The sequence below is a fragment of the Heterobasidion irregulare genome (assembly GCF_000320585.1).
Source record: "Heterobasidion irregulare TC 32-1 unplaced genomic scaffold scaffold_03, whole genome shotgun sequence".
Classification (NCBI taxonomy): domain Eukaryota; kingdom Fungi; phylum Basidiomycota; class Agaricomycetes; order Russulales; family Bondarzewiaceae; genus Heterobasidion; species Heterobasidion irregulare.
The window spans coordinates 3,138,142-3,161,314 of record NW_009258199.1 but is presented as its reverse complement, the minus strand read 5'-3'; the positions used below and the strand labels follow the sequence as shown (position 1 = coordinate 3,161,314).

The following is a 23,173-nucleotide window of genomic DNA, read 5'->3' as shown; positions in this document are numbered from 1 at the left end:
ATAGGAGGGTGCGTCTTGTGTGTCAAATTCTTAGTTGATTGACATACCGCACATCCGTCCACGTATTCATGGACGAACTTTGTCATGTTTTGCCACCAGTAGTGTCATTGTACCATTTCCAACGTTTTTGTTCTCCCCGGGTGTCCTACCGCGGGTGCGTCGTGATGCGTTTTGACAATAAGTCTTCGTATGGCATCGTCTTTTGGGACGCATATGTGGCCGTTTCGTCTGGTGATTCCGTCTTCGTGTGTCCAATGTCCCAGTAATCCCCTCATTCCTTGTGGCCCTACTCGCAAAAGTTTGGCGAGGGCTACCCTTGTCAGGGCATCATGTTCCAATTTTGAGCGTCGGATGAGGGAGATGAGGTCTGAGGATGCAATTTCTGTGGACTTAATATGCCGTGTCGGGGACGGTTCTACCAGTGTTTCGTCGGATTTGTTAAAAAGGTTGGCCGGGAGCAAAATTTGAGCTTTGTTGTCAGATTCCACCCCCTCACTTAGATCTGGACGCCTGGACAGAGCATCGGAATGATTTGTTGATCCTGCTTTATAGCTGAGCGTGAAGTCGAATCTGCTCAAATACAGGCTCCAACGGGCGTGTCGTCGTGAGAGATCTCGCGCCGTTTGGAAGTGTTCCAGGTTCTTGTGATCTGTCCAGATCTCGAATGGGTGTCGTGCACCTTCGAGGTAGTGATTCCAGTGTTCCAACGCTTTTATGATGGCCAGGAGTTCGCGATCGTGGACGTCGTAATTCCGTTCTGCTAGTGAAAATGACCCGGAAAGGAATGCGACTGGGTGCCAGTCGCCATCTTTTCCTTCTTGCAGGAGGGTGGCTCCGTAAGCGATTAGTGAGGCATCCGTTACTAGTCGATATGGATGCATGGGGTCCGGGTAATTCAGAACGGGTTTACTGATAAATGCCCTTTTTAATCGTTCGAAAGCTTCCTGGCACTTCGAAGTCCAGTTCCATTTTGCATCTTTTTTGGTGAGGTCGTGCAGAGGTCGTGCGATAAGGGAGAACTTATCGATGAAACGCCTGTAGAAGTTTCCTAGACCTAAAAAGGAGCAAATGTCTCGGACGGTGCGTGGGACTGGCCAATCTTGTATAGCGCCCACCTTTGAGTCTTCCATTGCGACATGGTCTTTTGAAATTGTGTATCCCAGATATTGGAGTTTTTCTTTATAAAACTCGCACTTTTCTGGCTTCAGATAGAGGTCGTTGTCGCGCAAGATTTGGAAAACTTGGTTCAGGACCTGGATGTGTTCCGCCATGTTTTTGGAAAAGATGAGGATGTCGTCCATATATACGGTTATTTTCCGGGCCGTGATGAGTTCTCTGAAGATCATGTTCATCATGGCTTGGAAGGTGGCTGGTGAGTTGGTAAGGCCGAAAAACATCACCGTGGGTTCGTAAGAGCCTAGCGGAGCGATGAAAGCTGCCTTCCACTCGTCGCCCTTCTTGATTCGTATATTGTTGTATCCCCACCGTACATCCAATTTGCTGAAAATGGTGGCCCCTTTGATCACGTCTAATAGTTCTTGGATTAGTGGAAGGGGGCACACATTTGGGATGGTGTACGAGTTCAAATGGCGGTAGTCCTGTACTGGGCGCAGTTTTCCATCTTTCTTTCCTATAAAGAAGAATGGGGCTGCCGTTTGTGAGGTGGATCGACGGATGGTCCCCCGAGTGAGGTGTTCCTTGATGAATTTCCCTAGTTCATCATGTTTCTCTGGGCTCAAGGCGTAGATTTTTGGTACTTGGGGTTTGAAAGTCGGTTTCAGATCTATGGCGTGGTCCCAATAAGTGTGCTCTGGGAGTCGCTGTGACTTTCGTTCGCTGAAAATGTCCAAAAATTCGTGATGCGCCTTGGGGACTCTTTCCTTTAGATTGGTGACGACAATTTCGTCCTCCAAATCCTGGTCGAAGCTGGCAAATCCTGACGGTTCGGGAGCCAGTTTCCGAATAACTGGTTCCTCTATGGCCTGTTTTCCTGAGTTTTTATGTGGGAGATCAGGTTCTCCCCCGTTTGGTGAAAGAGATGGTTTGGCTTGAGCCTTTCGTTTCTCTTCTGCGTATTTCCTTATGTCCTGTAGGAGCCATTTCCTTTTGAGGTATGCTCGTAGTTGGACACCAAATGTTCCGCTATGATCGCGGAGTCCTACATCTTCCGATAACCTTCGGAGATGTTCTAGGCGCTGTTTTTCGCACTCATTGATGCGTGGTTTGTGCCGTGGCTCCACGTCTGTTAACCGCCTATTGTTTGGCGGTTCTTCCCTTGCCCTAGTGAACCCATGCGGTTGCTGGCATTTCTGGGGGCACCGATCAAAGTGCACTTCACGTTGTCTCCATTCGATGGAGGGATCGTGGTATTTCAACCAATCTGTTCCCAGGATAAGGTCGTCCTTCCCTAGATTGGAGATAAACATCTGGACACGTTCAGTATGCATTCATCCACTGATGTCCCGAATGATGAGGTTCACATCCAAGGCGGATCGGATGAGTCCTGCTTTATTGATGGTGTCATCGACGTTCCGGACGCAAATGGGGTTGTTGAGTGTATAGGTGGGGAAACGATGTCTCCTGACCCAAGTTTCGTTTACTATGACCCTTTCGCATGCCGAGTCGATGGTTGCCTTTGCTCCAGCGTATTGACTCCTGCTTGATACCTTCACGTTCAGGCGTATGGGAGTGATGATACAATCATTCATTGCTCCGATACAAATACAAGTGCGGGCATCAAACTCGGGTCGTTCTTGACCTCTCTCCTTCGCTGGTGAGGGAGAGGTCAGGAAAAACGCTCCGCGTGTCCCAAGATCACTTCTCTTGCTTCATCTTCTCCTAATTCTCCAAGCACTGCTCCGATTCGAGCAGAATGACTGACGCTTCCGTTTCCCTGTCGTCCGTTAGGTAACATAGCGCGTTGCCCATGGTTTGTTTGGGGTCGTCCGGATGGGGGAGAGTGAAGACGTTCCATCGAAGGACCAGGTTGTGGTACCCGCTGGTCATTGCGAGGAACATCCTCTGTCTCCACTCCTCGATATATTCCCGCTTGGTCTCCCATAGCGGGTGCGTAGTCTTCTCCTTCCAAATCAACCACGCGGTTTCCTCTCCCTGTCGTACCCAGGCGTCTCTTCGAGTTTCCTCGAACTAGTTGAACGCCTCTATGAGCCGACCAGCAGTTAGCGCTAGAGTGCCCTAACTTTCCACAATTTGAACAACGGGGGGTTCGCTTGCCGTCAAATTTCCTCTTTTGACTTTTGGCGTTACGCTTCCTGGTAGCGTCGATGTCCATGTCAACCACCTGGTTGTTCATCCTTTGAGGAGCGGTGGTGGAGTTGTAGCGGACGGCTGGTTGAGTGTGGAAACGATTCAAGTAATCGCTGCGAAAGGAGGTGGAGTTGGCGAGGATGGCCTTTTGAGCCAATCTAGCTCTGAGTCGTCCGTCTATTTCGCAGGCTGTATTAATCCAGTCCTGGATGGTGTCCTTTGGCTGTACTTCTTTGTCATATATTTTGTCCATGACACGCGGGTCTAACCCGCGTTGGAAGTAAGGGACTTGTTCCTTGTCGGAGATGTCGGCATCGGCGGCGATGAGAATGAATTGATTGGAGTATTCATCAACCGTCATTCGTCCTTGGGAGAAGGCCATGAGTGCGCTTCGCGCTTTATCGGTCTTGCCTGTCTCCCTAAATTGGAGCTTGAACTTTGTTAAAAAGTCCCTCTAGGTTCCTAGATCAGTGGGAGGGTCCGCTCCTACTGATTTGAGAAGGAAGTTCTCGGCCCAAGCTCCTGCCGTGCCATATCTCATGCATGAAAGCACCAGGGATATTTTGTCTTGATTGGTCTTATACCGGTCGGATTCTGCTGCGAAAAGAAGGAGGCATTGGAGCATGAATTTCTGGGATTCAATGCGGTTGCCTGTATAGTTGTCTGGGAGTTTGACCTTTCCTCTCCCGGGTTGTACTGTTGCGGAAGGGGGGTCTGTAGAAGTCGAAGCTTGTCCCGACATTTCGGCAAGCGGTTTGTTTTGGGTGTTGATTGGTGTTTGGTCTGGTGAGTCGGAGTCTGATTCTGAGGTTGTTTCCTCCTGCTCCGAGTCTTCGGGGATTACCGGCGCCGGTTCCCTGTATTGTGGGGCTAATTCCCACTGAGCTTCTGTTTCGTTCCAAATATCCTCTTCTTCTGTTCCGTCTTCAAGGGTGAAGTAATAACGCCCGTTTCGGTATGAGCAGTTATCGTAATTTGGAGGGGCGTATCTGTTGTTGTCTTCGTAGACCCAGAAGTCCCCTTCGTGCCGGATAGGGCGATTGTTGTGACGGAGTTGGTTATCGATATGTCTAGTGCCGGGTGGATATTCCTGGCCTAGGTCTTGCTCCAGAGTGTGTGTAGTAACGCTCTCTTAATGGGGGTCTATTATCCCCACCAAGGAAGGTTGTGAGAGAGAGTGTGGCAGCAAGCTAGTGCGAGCAAGGTAGGGGCAGAAGAGTCTATTCTAGTGTTACGAACTGCTCGTTCGGTAACCCCAAGAGTAGGAGGTTCTTCCCTAGGTCACTCATGGAGGATGTGTGGAACGATGGTCTCGACTGTATGTGTAGCACAGGAGCCAGGAGTGTATTGCAATGTAGCAACTGTAGACAGTAGGAAGACTGCCTAGGAATGAAGGAGTACTGTAGGAAGACAGTACTGAACAAAGAGAATAGACTGAAGAACCTCAGCCTACTCTATGGGCCTTTTATACTACTTTAGGAAGTAGGGCGTGAGAATACCATATATGTATCCGTAGGTATTCTTTAAGTCGTCTCTCTCAATAATGACTACTCTTGTGTTTCTCCGTTAGTCTCCTTCTAGCCAGGAAAGACTAGGAGCTCAATGCCCGATGTGTGAGTAGTTTGTAAGGCGGTGTTCCATGCCCGCTACGCAATAGGCCCGTGATACTCGACCAACGATAAGGTGATCCGTTGGGAGTGGATGACCAAGGTTACTATCTGTACCTTGTTTGTACGCCTCACCTTGTGAGGCCGCTTGATATTTGTGATGATCGTGTCGGAATAGACCGCCATTAAGGCCCGACAGAACGTGATCATAACACCAGCAGGGTCATGCTAACACCAAGCAGACCCCTGATTGTCGAGGGCAGCGGCAGGCTAGGACAACATTCTCATCCAATATTATCATAGGAAGCTTTGCAATTGTTTTTATGCATTTCATGCCTTAAATTGTAAATTGTCTGATGCCACCATCTGGAAAACCACCCCTTGTATTGAGCTCTAATTAATTCTATTTATGCATAATCAAGAATGATTAGGATTAGACATTTTTAGCTTACCCCCCCTCTAAACCTGTTCTAATTAGACATAATTTTGCTAAATTAGGAATTATTAGGATTGATTATAACTTGAAATTTCGGAAAAATCATAATAAATCAAGCATCACAGTTCTCATAGCCTTCGTTTAGAGTCATGTCTATTAGAGCACTAGTTCAATACCTAAACACAGAATATACCTTATAACAAACTCGCCTTTTGCCAGAGTTGAACCAACAACCTCATGTATACAAGCACCCGGGACAGATGCTCTAAGCCACTAAGCCACAAGGTCTAAGATATGAACTTGGTAATCTAAATAAGTAGACATAATATAGGCAACCTCAATATCTCTGATTTTATTTAACATATATCTTTCCTCTCTCTTATAAATAAATAGGTCAATAAATACCTAAAAAGTCAGGTCTTTCAGGATTTAGTTTAAACACCAGCTAAGAAGATAATAAACCAATGGAAAATAAATTATGGCACTTACACAATTTGGACTAAGAATGTGTAAAACTATGATTGAGTATAATATTCAATGGGACTCTACTAGTATAGACAATGCTACCTGAATTTGCAAATTTGATCAAAAATATGATTATGAATAATCAAGATCCAATAAGAGAGAGGGGTTTTCCAAATAGCTACTAGTGAGGTAGAGGGTAGGGACAAGAGTATATGTATGGCATGCCTATATATAAATAAGCGCAAGATTGTTAGAGGTGATCTTAATATGCTTAATGCATATATTTCCTATATGGCAGGCAAATATATCATTCTGGCACCACATACCAATATGACTGTCTTTTCCACAGCCTAATAGCTAGAGGAAAACACCAAGTTTGAGCATCTTCTGTATAACAAGGCAATAAACAATATAAATAGTGCTAAAAATTGTAATATCAATAGTGATGATGATTGTGTACTGCACAAGACAGTATTAGCCACTATACTAATAGACAAGGTCTATAAGGCTGCATATAGCATATCCCTAAGTCCAACCCACATGTTGTGTCCTATAATGACCAGTAGCAGGCATTGGCTAACAATGACAACTCTAATGATCTTGCATGCAAGGCTAAGATACTAAGGTCTTTATAGCTTCTTGTGGCAGCTGCCAAGCTGCCAACAAAGTGGCTGGGGGCATCAATACACATTTCTCTTTTTCTATATCCCTTGTAAAGGCAGCTGGAAAGTCAGAAAAAGAGCTACAAGATAATGGTATAGGCATATATGAAGGAGAGTAATATGCTGAAATAGTATAGAATGTGCCATATCTTTACCTTCTCACTAATAGAGCAGTAGTACTTACTATTTCCTACTAATAATTAAAGACTTCTTAGTATAGAATTAGTGCTAATATCATGAAATTAGAAACCAATCCAATGCTCACAATGTGTTGCTCCCAATTAGGAAATTAGACACTTTTAAATACTATTAACACTTTTAGATACTTTTAGACACTATTAGATATAATCCAGAGCTAATACAAGGGGGTGTGTTTCCAGATGACACTTCTCTATAGTATAAACTTTTGATGGCAAATGAATTGAGTAGTTTTTGAAGCTGTATTGATATATATTTGTGTGCTCTCTGGTCTATAAATTGAATCCATGGTCTTGACTGTAAAAAATACAGATAGACTGTGGACTTGTTTGTAATCATTTGATCAATGCTTGCATGCTGTTGCTCAAGCATTGGACATTTGTTGTGGGGTGTGACAGTGGTTTGTCACAGTGTCAGACACTTGGCACAGGGTATGACAGTGTTTGTCATAGCATTGGACACTTGTTGTGGGGTGCAACAGTGGTTTGTCATAGCATTAGACACTTGGCACATAGTGCAACAGTGGTTTGTCACAGCATTGGACACTTATCATGGAGTGTGACAGTAGTTTGTCACAGTGTTGGACACTTGGTGCAGAGTGCAATAGTGGTTTGTCACAGTGTCAGACACTTGGCACAGGGTGTGACAGTGTTTGTCATAGCATTGGACACTTGTTGTGGGGTACAACAGTGGTTTGTCATAGCATTAGACACTTGGCACATGGTGCAACAGTGGTTTGTGACAGCATTGGACACTTGTTGTGAGGTGCAATAGTAGTTTGTCACAGTATTGGACACTTGGCTTGAGGTGCAACAGTAATTTGTTGCAGTATCTGTCACTTGTTACAAGAGACAATTATTCCAATGATTAATAGATTATTAGAGGATCAGACAATATGCACAGCTTACTATTTCTTTCTTTGATTTTTTGATTCAATACTAACAATCCCTATTTTTCTAAGACTAGACACTATTATGATGAAATTTGTTAAAAGCTAGCCCTTGTATTGCTTTGATGATTTGTCATTGCTAGTATTATTTTTGTTCATCACTTTTCCAGTTTTGTCCATGCTGCTTTACTTTGTATTTACAATTACACATTGTTTTTTTTTTAAGAAACTCTTTATAGCAAGGTGGCCTTTGCAGAAGGCCATGTTTGTGGATGTTAATCAAGAAATGTTGTGGATAAAAAGGCTATCTAACATTTGGTGCCAGGCAGTGCCCAAAGAGCTGTATAATGAACACTGAATTAATTACTGATTTTCATAGTATTATTTGCAATTTTTCATGTGTGACATAAATCCTGTGACATAAGAGTTAAATATTATCCAATTTTTATCCCGGGATTTACTGTAGGACCAACTTAAACAACATGTCTGAGCTTAAACTTAAGGTTATGTTACAGTTTTGTCCCAGGACAAAACCTTGGATAAGCTTTAAGTTTTTGTTTCGGTAATTCCCGCGGATAAACCTGAACAAAAACTTTATTTATATCCACGGTTTTATCCATGGTTTATCCCGGGAAAAACCGTGCGGTGCACACAGTGAGTGCACACATGATTATGAATTCAAGGAGGGACATTGTGTTTCTTCCCAGCCTTGCAAAGGCTAAGGCTGTCATTTCCTAGTTTTTTGATGGCTACTTAGGGTTGCTCTTCAGTGTGCTAGATTTGAGGTTTATACTTGTTGCCACCCTACAAGGTTGGTGTGGAGAACTGTTGTGAGACAAGGGTGTCACCTTGGGTAAACATAGGGGTGGGGCAAGTTTGTGACTTAGGAGGCTGTAGGTTCAGTATAGTCTGTGGCATGGTTGAGGAGGGGAGACAGTGGGGACAATGTTTGGACACAACTTGTTGCTGGTAAAACTATATGCGGAGAACAAATTTGCACTCCCCTTCTTCGATGCTCTATGTCCGAATGTCACGCTTGATACCTTGTATTTTTTGTACGAGTGCAACAACACACCGTGCATTTTCTTCACATACCAGAACCAATATATATGGGCTACACTAGACTATATAAAAAAAAATTGGATCATCAGGATCCTTCCTCGCATGCTCCGACTCATCCGAGGTGTGACATTGGGCTTGCAAAGGCATATTTTCAACATTTAGGAACATAAATCACCTTTAAAAAATCTCAAAGTTTCAGAAACCAAGTCTACACTATTTAAAGCAATTTATGGTCAAAATATTGAGGTTGATATGTTGAGCAATGAGCAAGAAACATAGACTGTCCAAACATAGGGCCAGTGATAGTAGAGGCTACATGCTTGATGCGAAAGAGGTCTATAATATATCCACGGATGTCTGGAGCTAGGCCAGGATTTTTGAAACAGGGACGTGCAGCTACGGTACATGTATACATATATCCATTCACCACATTGATTGATCACTCACTAAGACCTTTAGGCTCTCACACGATGTATAACTATGTTCAATAACTGTGTGCACTTCTCCCGGAACTCTTCAGGCTTTTCGGTGCCATCATATCTTACAATGATACATGGGGGTGGAAGCCAAACGATGGAGGGTCGAGTGAACTTCAACACAATGTTGGGGCTCTCATGTACGACGCATGCATCCATTCAGGGTTCTCGGACTGTCTACTCTTGATGCCCTTCCAAAATATGTCAATATTGTTGCCCACACCCTAAATAGGGTGCTTCTTCAAGTTCTCTCTAGTTCTCTCTCTTAGCAATATTAATAGAAGGTCAATGCTATGAAGCGGTACTGTATCTGGCAGGTTGGCGTGTCAGGTAAGGATTTTATTGGGAATGTGCCACTGATTAAAAGGGCGAGAATCTACCGACTGCACAGGCAAGAGGTATAAAACACAGAGGCTACAATTACTGCTGTTTTCAGAAAGGTTGGCACTACACGGATTTCGGTGATGTAATCAAAGTGTGCACGTGTGTGAGCCCCAAAAACTTTTCAGTCATATTTCGACAACCGCTATTGATACATGAATGAAAAAAGTAAATTGTGTCCTCCTTGAAAATCTGCAGGTGCAAGGCAAAAAAAATGGAGTGAAATAACTGTTTCAAAATTGACCAAAACACTCCCTACTCAAAAACTTTCCAGTCATATCTTTTGATTGGTGAAAAACATTAACATAATCTTGCTTGAACATTGTTCTGTGGAGATATCCCAAGGTGCAAGGATATAGATTGTCGAAAAACATCAAGACCTCATGAGTGCAGTGAACCTCTTCGAGGGAATCTGCAACCTGACTGTCCAATCATATCTCGGGAGTAGCGGATGCTATTGTCAAAAAAACAAAATAGGCTTGAAGCGGTAAGTACTTCTTGAGGTGCAAGGGCAAAAATTTGGACAACACACCAAGATTCCGTGGGTTAAGCCTGCCTTCTCCCCTTAGTACCTCTACCAGCACTTTCCGGTCATATCTCGGGAACAGCAGGACCAATCATCAGAATTCTAAATAATCCTAAAAGAGTAAGTACTTATGGAAATGCAAGAGCAAGAATAATGACGACAAACCGAGACTTCATGTGTCAAGCCAACCTTCTCCTTCCTCTCCCCACAGCTTTTTGGTCATATTTTGGGAACAGTAAGTGTGATGGTTACAAAACTGAATGTCCCTGGATTCTTGGATGGTTCTCAAGGTGCATGAGCAAAAATTGTGACAACACAACCAGTGCTTCAGGTTAAGGAGGCCTTTCAGGGTGTCTTCTCTTGAGCTCTGCATTGGAAATGAGTGCCAAGCATGAAAAGGCGTCAGAGATCAAAGTCAAATGCAAGAAACCTAAGAGCAAGGTGATCATTAGTTTCTGATGGAATCAAGTTACTGGGCCAGTCTCACATCTTTTGAGGGACATAATGTAGTAGACATGCCTCTTGCTGACATTACTAGAGAAAGCTGAAATCTTGTTTGTTGAAGTTGAGTGAGTGAACTGTGAGTGATATCTGACAGTCAGTTGTCTGAACATTTGTAGGGTTGCTGAGGATGATGGTAGAGGTTCAATGAGTTGTGAGCCCTGAGGCACATTAATCAAAGCTTAGCAGTCATTTGACTTACTACTGCCATCATGTCTTTATCATGGCTCTCAATCCTCAAGGCCTTGAGGACTCAAATGCAGACTTCCTTGCTCTTAATTTCCTATTTCTGACATCCTTTTATGCTTGGCACCCACTTCTAATATGGAGCTCAAGAGAAGATACCTTAAAAGGCCTCCTTGACCTGAAGCACTGGCTATATTATCACAATTTCTGCTCATGCACCTTGTAAACTATTCAAGAGCCCAGAAACATTTAGTTTTATGAGAATAGCTCTTGCTGTTTTTGAGATGTAACCAAAAAGCTGTGGAGAGAAGAGGGAGAAGGTTGGCTGAACACATGAAATCTTGGTTTGTTGTCATTATTCTTGCTCTTGCATCTCTAGGAGTATTAATTATTTCAGTATTATCTAGAATTTCAATAATTAGTCCTGCTGTTCCCAAGATATGCCTCAAAGGTATTGGTAAAGGTACTAGGGGGAGAAGGGAGGCTCAACTCATGAAATCTTGGTGTGTCATCCTAATCTATGTTTTTGTACCTCAAAAAACATTAACAGCTTCAAACCCATTTTGTTTTTTGGCCATAGCATTTGCTACTCCCAAGATATGACCAGAAAGTTAGGGTGCAGACACCTTTGAGGAAAAGGCCCACTGTGCTCATAATTCCTTGATTGTTTTTGACAATTTCTATGCTTGCACCTCAGGATCCATCCACAAAACAGTGTATCATCAAGATTTTATTGATATCTTGTGCCGATCACCAGATATGACTAAAAGAATTTTGAGAGAATGTTTTAGTTGATTTTGAGAATATGGTTATTCAACTCCATTTTTTGTGCCTTGCACCTGCAGATTTTCAATGAAAACACAGTACACTTGTTTTCATTCATGTAGCTATAGTGGTTGTCAAGATATGACTAAAAAGTTTTTGGGGCTTAAGCAGACGCATACTTTGATTATATCACCAAAATCCATATAGTGCCAACCTTTTTGAAAACAGCAGCAAACATTTGATCTATTTGTTTGCAAATCTTGTCCTTTCCTATGGGGACTTTGAAGGTCTCTGATGGGGCAACAGACAAGAAGAACCCTTCCTGTCTCAAAGGTCAGATGCTTTGGATTCATCAAGATATGACCTATTTATCTGTCCTTTTGCACTGACCTCTGCACCTAGTATTATGATTAGGTCTATCACAGCCCTAGTAGCTAACTGCTCTGATAACAATCATTACAACTACTAGGTGGCCTCATCACATAATGCATACATCATAGTATATGAGAATACCTTTGGTCATCCACTCCCAGTGGATAACACCATTGCTGGTCAAGTATTATAAGCATGTTGCAGATAGCCAATAAAGGCTTATACATACACACTCACAGAAAATAGAGATCTTTGTCTTCTTGGTTAGAAGGAGACAAGCAGAGAAGCAAAAGTAGCAGCTGAGAAAGAGCAGCAGCTTAGAGAATGCATGTATCTAGAAAAACATCCTCTTATAATTAGATCTAATTATTCAAAATGTAAATCTGAGCTGATTAGAATATATTATCCATAATCAACTTTATGGCCAAATTTGCAAGTAAGGGGATATTATCTATACTAATACAGTCCTATTGAAATCTACAACCTAAATACAATTTTACATATTCCAAATCCAAATGGTGTGAGTACTACTATTTTATTTTTAGTGTGTTATTTTTTTCAATTGATTTACTGTATTATTGTCTAGTAGTTATATTTAAATATCAAAAGCCCTGATTTTTAGGGTATTTATTGACTCCTTTATATATAGAATAGATAAAAGATAAATATGTAATAAAATTAGAAATATTGAGATTACCTTATTTATATTATCATATTTAGGTTACTGCATAAGTCACTTAGACCTTGTAGCTTAGTGGTTTAGAGCACTAGTCTGGGGTATGCAGGCATGAGGTTGTTGGTTTAATTCTGGTAATGGGCAAGTTTATTATAAGGTGTGACTTTAGTTTGATTAGTAAGCTCTATGATTAAAGGTATAGTAATAATAGAGGAATCATAGGACTTGGTTGGTTGCTATTTTTCCAAAGACCATACGATAAATTAGCCTTAATTAGCTCTAATTAGACCCTATAATTTCAGGATTAGATTGGGGGTAAGCTCGAAATCCTTGATGGTAATTAGAAAAAATCTAGCTATATTTATGCTTAACTATAATTAATTTGATGTGGAGCTTTTCCCTGATGCTCGCGCGATGTATCATCATTGTGTGATATTCTTGCAGCGAGAAGTTTGAGCAATTGCGGGCAAGCTATGTATAGTTATCGAATATATTTCTGCATCGTCTGAGAGCCTGAGGGTCTTCACGAACGACCAATTAAGGTTGTGGATGGACATATATGACGGCCATGTACCGTCGTTGTGCATCCCCACTCCAGAAATCCTAGCATAGTTCCGGACGTCCGTGAGCACATAGACCTCTTTCGCGTGCAGCATGTAACTTTCCATCGTCAAACTCTGAGATGGTTACTGAACAGTGTCAAAGAGTGCTGTGAACTCTTACAGATTTCCGTCATGACGATCGTAAGTACTAGGTATAGACGCGCCGGCGCAGCGCGGATCGCCCGGCCCAAAATCAGCTCGGGCTTGACCGGAACTCATCGTCCAAACTCGCGCACGTATACTATCGTTGCACCGGAGTTGCAAAAAAAAAAAAGATTTCTTCGTAACATCATCAATTAAGCTTCCTTTCGCTCCAATTTTTTATCATACCTGCGGAAGCTTCTTAAAATGTGTTCTGTTATTTTTTTATATTTTAGAGTGAACTGAAAGAATTGTTGTGATATGATGGAGAAGGTGTGTCCGAAAATGAGCAAAACTTGGGAGTTGCAAATCTTTCCGACGATCGGGTCACACGTCGTCACATGCGAATTTGAGCTCTGGTTGCGGGACGACTTGCGAAGCGGCGTTTCAAAAAGATGACCAAGCATCACGCGGCCCGAGGCTCCTTGTCACTCTGCCTGCCATCGGACACTGCCCGTCAAAAACAATTTGGTGAAGAGCATTGGAGTCTTCAAAGTCAAATAAATTTGTCTATATGTTTCCAGTAGTACCTGTTCATCTTCTCGATTTTTTCTTTTGGCAATTGAGCTCAAGGATCTGAGAGATCTTGAGCATCTTGTAGAGAACACTGTCCTGAAAACCATTATCCATTGCTTCCTCACTGCTGCACCCAATTTCTGTTCTTAAAAAAACGAAACTACTTGAAGAGTACTTACATGAACAACTATGAATTTTTTTGAAAGGTGCCGTCAAAAAATGCTGCGAGGAGCTCGATTTTGAACCTCCCATCCCGTTTGCAACTCCGGTGCAACGATAGTACGGGTCGGTCTCGTTTTCTCAGATTCTCTGCCGAAGGAGGTTTTCAACGCAAATGATGCGAAGCACAGCTCAATTTTGTCCAGTTCACACAGAGGAAGTATGGGAGCCAGTGTGTCAAAAGGAGGGAAAATAGATGTCTTTGGCAATCAAGATAGACAAGATGTAGGATAGACGGAATGCAATTTCGGAAACATCATGAAAAGATGAGAAATGCAGGTGAGGAAAATTTCTGTCCTTCACGCCGTGCTGGCGCTCACGCGGAGCAACTGGTAAAGCGCGATCACGAAGACATTGGCGGACCGCGTGAAACACGATCCAGACACTCACTCCAGTCCACCAGGTCCGAGCAGGTGGACGACGACGAAGACGACGACGACACAGACAAGGTCCAGATTGAGTATTCCTATCGACAATGTCGTCAGCTCCATCGGACACACTCCTGCACCCTCATCGATCCGAGACCAAAGCAGGAAAACAGCACGAATGCCGTGAAAGGGAAGGCAAGGGCGAATGTGCGATCGATGATGACGATGCGGAAGTCGTGTGGGGCGCGAAAGCATAGGGACAGGCGCAGAACAAAAGAGAAGGAAACGAATGCGAGAGAGGGCAAGAAACCATGGTGCGTACCCCCAGCTTCAGCTTGCCATCACCAACGATCCCGCCGCACCTCTATTCCTACCGCCACCCCGAGGGTCCACTCAGCCAGGCCATGAACCACCTCATTGGGTTGGTGTGACGATCCTCGAAGTCCCTCGCTGGGCAATTCTCGTCCTTGTGACGAGTGACCCCGTCGCGGCGTGCGTAGAAGAAGATGCCGCACCAGTCGCAGGGGACCTTCTTGAGGTAGTGGATGGTGACTATGTGCCGCCTGCGATCGTACTTGCGTGCGAACGACATGTTGTTGCACGCGAGGCAGCGCAGTGGGTCCCTGCCGTAGATCTTTTCGTCGATGACGACAGCGGCCTCGCGCTTACTGGCACTGAGACTAGTCTCGTCTCCGAGCTGGTGCTGGCCCTCGTCGTGATCTTCCTCATCTTGAGGCTCGTCGGCCTCTTCCTGGTCGTCCGCAGGCATCGATGTTGAAGGCCCTCCGCTAGACAGCGGTACAGGCTCGATGACGAACTCACCTGTTGGGTTGTCCACCTTGTGGGTGGACGTTGTTGATCTATCGTTGTTCTGGTTGGGGGCGCTTCCATCGACCTGTGGAATGACCACGGGCATTGGGCGTAGCCCTCCAAATACCATGATCGGACCCGGGGCAGGCTTCGGCGCGATGCGCCTGAGCCCACTCTCCAAAGGCCAAATCATCTCGCTCATCTCGCTCTCCGGCGCTCCGCCCCCTATCTCCATCCCCATCACCTTCCCACTCCCTCCCTCATCCGCACTCATGTCCCTCACCATACTCGCCTCGGACATCACCTCCCCCAGCCGTTCATCCACCCTCGCCCTCTTTGACTGCGGCTGCCCCTCTGCGTCCACCCGTCGCTTCCTCGTCTCCCGCCGGAAGACCCATGAGTCCCACCGCGGGTCAAGTCGCGCCTTGATGGTGGTGCGCGCCATATCCACCCAAGGACCCTTGAAGGGCCTCACGGCGCCTTCTAATGACGGGTAGGTCGATCGTTGCGCGTCCGCTGGCATGGCGCGCGACATTGAAATGGCATCGGGGGCGGTGTGCAGGGCGGAAGCGATGGGGGTGGTAAGTGCGGTCGGGGTGGCGGGTGCGATGAAGTCCGGCTCAGCAGGGTTGGCGGCGGGAGGTGCGGCAGGTGCAGCGGGGGACGTGCGTTTCCCTGGACTGGGGCTGTGCGGCCCCGTCAGTGTGTCAAGGATAGGTATGGGCGTCGGTGCGGATGCATACGGTGCCCAGAGATGAGGTGCCAGCACTGGTGGAGAGGCGTATCCCCAGTCAGATGGGACCACGGGGATTGGGGCGGAAATGGAGAACGGGGGAGAGACGGAGGAGGGGGCGGGGTTGGTGGACATGGCGGGGAAGTGCGAGCCCGCCTCATGCAATCTGGAGCGCAGGCGCTCATAGGGCTGGCTGTAGCCAGCCATGTGTTGAGGGACCTGTAGTCCCCCACGGCTCCGTGCGATATGCGCGCCCTGGCAGCACAGAGGAACGGCTCGTGAGTGGCACCGCCGACGTGTCAGACCGAAAGGAAACGTACTTCCGTCATAATAATGAGCTCTTGCTCATCATCAGTGTATTGGGACCCTGAGGATCCCGCGCCAGGAGCTGTATGAAGGTTGTTCTGGTAAAACTCAAGGCCCTGAAGGACATCTACGCACTCGCAAGTTCTTCCTGCATCCAGGACGGCCAGCCGTGTATGCCGTGCGACATGGCTTCGTGCTACGGATGCTTGTGGAAGGTTTTCAGTGGTAGGTAGGTCGACTGGTGAAGCTCGGATGGGCGGTCGATGGTTAGGCTCCTCTCATCAAGTCATCCAGATATACTACTGCCCTCGGGGCGAACGCTAGCCGACTTCTCGAACCATTCCATGGTCCGACGATCATGCCTTGTTCTTTGATGCCGCATAGCCGTATTTTCTCGCCTATTGACATCGAGTTCTGAACCAGAAATGTGGTGCCGTCATTGTTCGAAGGTGGGAAAGGGCTATCCTATGTCTATTACGAAATGGGCACTGCCAGCGCCGAGTGCTGAAACAAATTTCTGCCTCATGTTCACCCTTCACGAGGGGAGCGTGTTCAACTGAGCATATACGTCTGTGTTTCTGGGGTGCGTTACTTGGTATCGTTTTGCATCTGAACCTTGATGGAGTCGGGATGGTGCAAGTGGCTTCATGGCGGGGGCGAGGGCTTCGGAACAAAGCAAGGATGACGAGGAATTTACCCACGTCGCGGTTGCCCGCTTACACCGTCGATCGGTGCTCGACCATAGCGGTCAACACAGTCACCAGTCGGTTTTCCCTCGTTCGGGTTTCTTCTCCAGACGCATTTTCTTTCCTGTTCATATGTTATGTGTCATGCATGGGACTTTTCACCATTGTTTTATGCTTTCTCGTGCAGATCCTGTGTGTCGCCAGTTCAAATTAGGCCTCGTGTCTCAAAGTTGTAGGCGCATCAGTGCGCTTGATTTTGGGAATCGTGCCATCGAAGGGGATTATGGAAGATCATTCGCCTCCGAACTTCGAATATTCTAGCCGCTTATGGGATCCATTGTGATGCGCGTGTCCTATTCCGTTCGCAGGTACGCCAAGGCACGTTTCTCCGCGTCATTTTTATCCCCTTTTCCTCTCTCACAAATCGTGGTTGCAGCACAGCGTCTTGGCCAGGTGTGCTCTTTCGGGCTTGATGGTGCGTGAGAGGGCAGGCGAGCTGACTATCACTATGAGTAACATGGAGTGGATGCGCAGAGCCGGATTTGGGGTCCATTGTTGTCGGATTCAAGTGGCAATGTTGAATATGGGCCCCCCTTTTACTTATGTGCGATTGGTCATGAAGTTGTCGGAGCTACACGCCGCCTAGTGAGATGTTTCGTCACTAGGGTGCTATTGAGCTTGGACTCGCAGGTGTCTACCTTGCATCTGCACACAATATCAACCTCCGCCTTCTACACAACCAGTCTGTGTCCTCGCCTCACTTCGACACCCGATCGATAGCCGGGTCATCTCCCGTCTCATATCGAGCCCTCGTCATGTTTGCTGTATGAGTCGACGACGTCGAAGGATTCCTTTGGTGATCGTCATCATTCCATCGATCAAGCGAGGCGATGGCAAAGATTCTGGAGCATGCTTGTTGATACGTACCGCCGACCCAGTTGGTATACTGTATGCCTCCTCCCACTCCTGGTCCTCTCTAATATTCACAATCTCACTGGCTTTCTGGTTCTGTTTTTGTTATACTGAAGTTATTCGTATCTCACCTAAGTCCATCACTCCCCGGTCGAAGTCAGAACTGGATGTCTGCGGTTACCACTGGCAAAGCTACATGTCTATATTCAATCTACAACATGATAACACCTTTTCCATTCTGATTTCAGGCGCGATCTATGCAGCAAGGCTTCGGGAGAGAGCTTGCCATCATGGCATTATTCATGGGATCACTGGAAGACTCCTCAATGGGAAGAGCGCGTTTCGTACAGGACTCGTTGCTCTTGAGCTCGAGAGCAGTGTAATAAAATTGTGTTCGGGAAAAAATGCTTGACCTTACAAGGCAATTTCTGAGCCTCTGTTGAAGATTCCTTAGCCGTTTCATCGAGGAAGACATATAGTCAGAAGAAGAACAATATAACGGATAACGGACCAATGGACGACATGCTCCTCAGCTCCTTTTGAACCACTAGACCGACATTTCCTTATTACCACATGATAGAATAGCAAGAGTGGTCTCGAATGTTTTCGATGAGTATACTACGTTGACAAGATGTCTTGTACTCGTCAGAGTGGGAATAAGTTAAGGAATATAGAGCATGTCTCTTTTCCGTAGTGAAAGGCGACTGTGGCAAAGTTGGAGGCGGTGAGTGCTTCAAAACAAACACAGAGAGTGTAGGAATCGGTGATTTGTGACGGACACCGATATTTAATGGATCATAGATGTCGTATACAAGATACAAGTTGTCGTTGAGATGGAACGGTGAGGCCAACCGCGCCACTCGACGGTGGTGGGTGTTAGAGGACAAGTTGAAGTGGGCCCGCTGCTATGGCGCTGCTTGCTCACTATTTCAACTTCCGCTCTCAGAACCCTCTGTTAACGCTGAGCGAAGACGCGTCGGGACGCTAAGTCTCATACCCTGCGAGAACATTAAAAAAAATACACATTCAGTTGAGCAGGCCTTGTGGGTATAATCCATGTCCTCTGGCGCGAACTACATTCCGTTGTAGGTTCCCGGCAGCAGCAGCCATCCTCGAGCAAAAATTTCCCCATTTTATCGTTCTTTTCGTCTTTCTCAGTAGCAGTGGATGTGTCATCGCCGTCGTCGTCCAAGGTCGCGCCAGACCCAGACGCAGGTGCAGAAAGAAATGCAAGGATGGTGTATAGATCAGCAGCACGTCGGCCGAGGGGAACACAAAGTCGCGGATCTTGACGAGCAGTGACCACCGCCGCGGCTGCGCTAGGCATTACCTGTGCGAAGACGCGAATGTTGAGGTAGGTGACGCGGTGAGAATGGAGAGCGTGAAGAGCGCCAGGGCTATCATCGGCATCAGAGTGAGAGGGTTGAGCGAGGTATCGTCGGTTGCCGCGGCGGCGTCCAAGTTGATGGAGGGGCCAACCGAGGACGCAAGCGACAGCGAATTAAATATGGTGCGTGGCGGTGGATGCCGGGTAGGAGGAGCTGGTCAATGCTGCAGCGGACGTGTAGTAGATGGTGGAGGGCGAGGGCGAGGGCGAGGGCGAGGCGGGGCGCTTGGACGTGCGGAAGGCGCGGTGTGCATGGGAAAGGTGGTGCATAGGAGAGGTGCGAGGGCGTGGCAGGCGACCCAGCTGTGAGCATTGTTATGTTGAGTGTGAATATCGTGGAAGTCAGGACGGCAAGGGGAAGGTCGTGGTCGTATTCACTGCCATTATCGTGGTCGCGGGAGCTGAGAAGGTTGCACTCGTCGGAGTAGGCGTCAACAATGCGTCGATGTGTAATCTACGGGAGCGGTGTTCATGCTGGTGTTGAAGACAGCGCCCTGGCGCCGACTACATTGTAGAAGGCTTGCCAATCGACCCGTCGCGGGTGCTGTTGCGACATGCCTGTCGTAGATTGTCGTCGCGGCAAAAGATGCGCCTGGGTAGCGAGCAGATCTTTCGAGCTGTTGCGGAGAGATGTAGGAGGCTGCAAGCTCGTGGGATGGAGAGGGGACGGGCAGAGAGGAAATAGAGCTGAGATAGACGTAGTCTGCATCCAAATTTGATGCTTTGGCGCGGAGTCCAGCGACCTGCCTTATTGGGAAGGTCGGCAGGAGACGGCAGGGCGAAGACACTGAGAATTCTGTCTCCGACTTAAGTATGCCCACGTGATTTGTCTCGTATTTGTTAGGAGACTTAGGGGCCGGAAAATACAGCTGTTTCCACATATTTTATCCCTCTCTCAATGGTTGGAAATCCCCTGAGGGTATTTTCTACATTAAAGAAACTCTAAGCACTCTTTTACCTTGGCCAAATGGACCCCACAACTAGCAGGTTCACAGCACTGCCAATATCCTAGAAGGAAATAATCCACTCATTATTGCTGCCTATGGCAAAGGCAAAATGGCAGTCACAGACTTACATCTAATCTTGGCCTTCCATTTATCAAAGAAGGCTTTGGAATCTTTGCCTCCTTTTGCAAGAAGCATGCCATCGAATGCCATGGTCTTGATGGTCACCTTCCTGATTAATGTCAGGCTATGTTAGGTGAGTTCTAAATGTAACAGCAGAGATTGCTAGTCTGATGGGTGAGGAGGTGGATGAGGTGTCTAGGATGGGGGTTAGAGCAGTCTCGCTAGACAAGGAGATGGTGAGGGAGGCATACTAGAAAGGCAGAAACTTATTAAAAGAGGTTGAACTGGGGAAGTGGTCGGTCATCATTGTTTCTCTAGAATGGTTGAACTCACCAGAATTTGAGAGGATTGTACAAGGTGACCACTTCAGGAAGATATGTGATTGACAAGGCACATGTTGTCCTTCTATGGGCCACAGACTTCCACAAGGCCTATGGTCAGATCAACTATCATCTATAAAACCACCCCCTTGTATTAGCTCTGGATTATATCTAATAGTGTCTAAAAGTATCTAAAAGTGTTAATAGCATCTAAAAGTGTCTAATTTCCTAATTGGGAACAACATATTATGAGCATTGGATTGGTCTCTAATTTTATGATATTAGCACTAATTCTATACTAAGAAGTCTTTAATTAGCAGTAGGAAATAGTAAGTAATACTGCTCTATCAGTAAGAGGGTAAAGATGTGGCACATTCTATACTATTTTAGCATATTACTCTTCTTCATATATGCCTACACCATTAATATGCCTGCACCATTATTTTGTAGCTCTTTTGCTGAATAATAGCTGCCTTTACAAGGGACATAGAAAGGGAGAAATATGCATTGATGCCCCAGCCACTTTGTTGACAGCTTCATCTGGAAAAACACCCCCTTGTATTAGCTCTGGATTATATCTAATAGTGTCTAAAAGTATCTAAAAGTGTTAATAGTATTTAAAAGTGTCTAATTTCCTAATTGGGAGCAACACATTGTGAGCATTGGATTGGTTTCTAATTTCATGATATTAGCACTAATTCTATACTAAGAAGTCTTTAATTATTAGTAGGAAATAGTAAGTACTACTGCTCTATTAGTGAGAAGGTAAAGATATGGCACATTCTATACTATTTCAGCATATTACTCTCCTTCATATATGCCTATACCATTATCTTGTAGCTCTTTTTCTGACTTTCCAGCTGCCTTTACAAGGGATATAGAAAAAGAGAAATGTGTATTGATGCCCCCAGCCACTTTGTTGGCAGCTTGGCAGCTGCCACAAGAAGCTATAAAGACCTTAGTATCTTAGCCTTGCATGCAAGATCATTAGAGTTGTCATTGTTAGCCAATGCCTGCTACTGGTCATTATAGGACACAACATGTGGGTTGGACTTAGGGATATGCTATATGCAGCCTTATAGACCTTGTCTATTAGTATAGTGGCTAATACTGTCTTGTGCAGTACACAATCATCATCACTATTGATATTACAATTTTTAGCACTATTTATATTGTTTATTGCCTTGTTATACAGAAGATGCCCAAACTTGGTGTTTTCCTCTAGCTATTAGGCTGTGGAAAAGACAGTCATATTGGTATATGGTGCCAGAATGATATATTTGCCTGCCATATAGAAAATATGTGCACTAAGCATATTAAAATCATGTCCAACAATCTTGTGCTTATTTATATATAGGCATGCCATACATATACCCTTGTCCCCACCCTCTACCTCACTAGTGGCTATTTGGAAAACCCCTCTCTCTTATTGGATCTTGATTATTCATAATCATGTTTTTGATCAAATTTGCAAATTCAGGTAGCATTGTCTATACTAGTAGAGTCCCATTGAATATTATACTCAATCATAGTTTTACACATTCTCAGTCCAAATTGTATAAGTGCCATAATTTGTTTTTGTCCTATATAAAGTGTATTATTGATTTTCCATTGGTTTATTATCTTCTTAGCTGGTATTTAAACTAAATCCTAAAAGACCTGACTTTTTAGGTATTTATTGACCTATTTAATTATAAGAGAGAGGAAAGATAAATGTTGAATAAAATCAGAGATGTTGAGGTTGCCTATATTATGTCTACTTATTTAGATTACCAATTTTTTATATTAGACCTTGTGGCTTAGTGGCTTAGAGCATCTGTCCTGGGTGCTTGCATGCATGAGGTTGTTGGTTTAACTCTGGCAAAAGGCAAGTTTGTTATAAGGTGTATTCTGTGTTTAGGTATTTAACTAGTGCTCTAATAGACATGATTCTATGAGAAGGCTATGAGAAGCTATAATGCTTGATTTATTATGATTTTTCCGAAATTTCAAGTTATAATCTATCCTAATAATTCCTAATTTAGGAAAATTATGTCTAATTAGAACAGGTTTAGAGGGGGGGTAAGCTAAAAATATCTAATCCTAATCATTCTTAATTATGCATAAATAGAACTAATTAGAGCTTAATACAAGGGGTGGTTTTCCAGATGCACCCACATCAATGCAGGCGAGAGGAAACTCATGGGGCTTGACCGCTCTGAACCCCCACCAATGACCCCACTCCTGCCAATGAGTATTACATGCCATCTATGGCTGTGGTATCTTGCACCTCATCTTTGGCTTCAAATAGAGGTCTGCTTCACCCCATGCCAGGGACTTATTCCACCAGCCCTGACTAAGGGGTCTATAGGTTCACATGTCCTTCCCCTTGCTTTCAAGCCGTACCCCTGACCTTTGGCCTCTAACATCCTCCTACGCGCACTTGACCCCCTGTCGTCAAATATGACTCTAGTGGCTCCGGCGCACTCCCCCTCATCAACCGCCACCACAATCTTTAAAAGGGATAACCATCGTCCGGTATGACGTTAAACTGCCAGGGCAGACAGCAGTTCAAATCCGTTGGGCCGGTACTCACTGCCACAATGAGAAAAGGGACTTAGTTCTAAGATGCAGTCCCTATGTGGTTCTAATAAGGTG

General features: G+C 45.2%; 4 protein-coding genes across 4 annotated transcripts; 3 read left to right on the top strand and 1 right to left on the bottom strand.

The window, feature by feature from the left end:
- Nucleotides 1-1,160: 1,160 nt before the first annotated feature.
- On the top strand, nt 1,161-1,376 carry HETIRDRAFT_313074 (uncharacterized protein; the record flags this gene model as incomplete). Its single annotated transcript, XM_009546181.1, has 1 exon — nt 1,161-1,376. A coding segment is annotated over one exon (216 nt), but the record flags the coding sequence as incomplete, so codon positions are not given.
- Nucleotides 1,377-2,838: 1,462 nt separating this feature from the next.
- On the bottom strand, nt 2,839-5,060 carry HETIRDRAFT_450191 (uncharacterized protein; the record flags this gene model as incomplete). The annotated part of the gene is made up of 4 exons (XM_009546180.1): nt 2,839-3,147; nt 3,299-3,721; nt 3,758-4,372; nt 5,010-5,060. The coding sequence occupies 4 exons, from the start codon at nt 5,058-5,060 to the stop codon at nt 2,839-2,841; spliced, it is 1,398 nt and encodes a 465-aa protein (XP_009544475.1).
- Nucleotides 5,061-14,130: 9,070 nt separating this feature from the next.
- Nucleotides 14,131-14,848, top strand: HETIRDRAFT_149305 (uncharacterized protein). Its single transcript, XM_009546179.1, has one exon. The coding sequence runs from the start codon at nt 14,187-14,189 to the stop codon at nt 14,721-14,723; it is 537 nt and encodes a 178-aa protein (XP_009544474.1). The 5' UTR covers nt 14,131-14,186; the 3' UTR covers nt 14,724-14,848.
- Nucleotides 14,849-18,998: 4,150 nt separating this feature from the next.
- HETIRDRAFT_439364 (uncharacterized protein) lies at nt 18,999-19,812 on the top strand. The gene has a single exon (XM_009546178.1). The coding sequence runs from the start codon at nt 19,135-19,137 to the stop codon at nt 19,456-19,458; it is 324 nt and encodes a 107-aa protein (XP_009544473.1). The 5' UTR covers nt 18,999-19,134; the 3' UTR covers nt 19,459-19,812.
- The last annotated feature ends 3,361 nt before the right edge of the window (nt 19,813-23,173 follow it).

Coding starts and splice junctions, on each gene's coding strand:
- HETIRDRAFT_149305 (XM_009546179.1), top strand. CDS start 14,187: ATGCAATTTCGGAAACATCATGAAAAGATGAGAAATGCAGGTGAGGAA.
- HETIRDRAFT_439364 (XM_009546178.1), top strand. CDS start 19,135: ATGGAGAGCGTGAAGAGCGCCAGGGCTATCATCGGCATCAGAGTGAGA.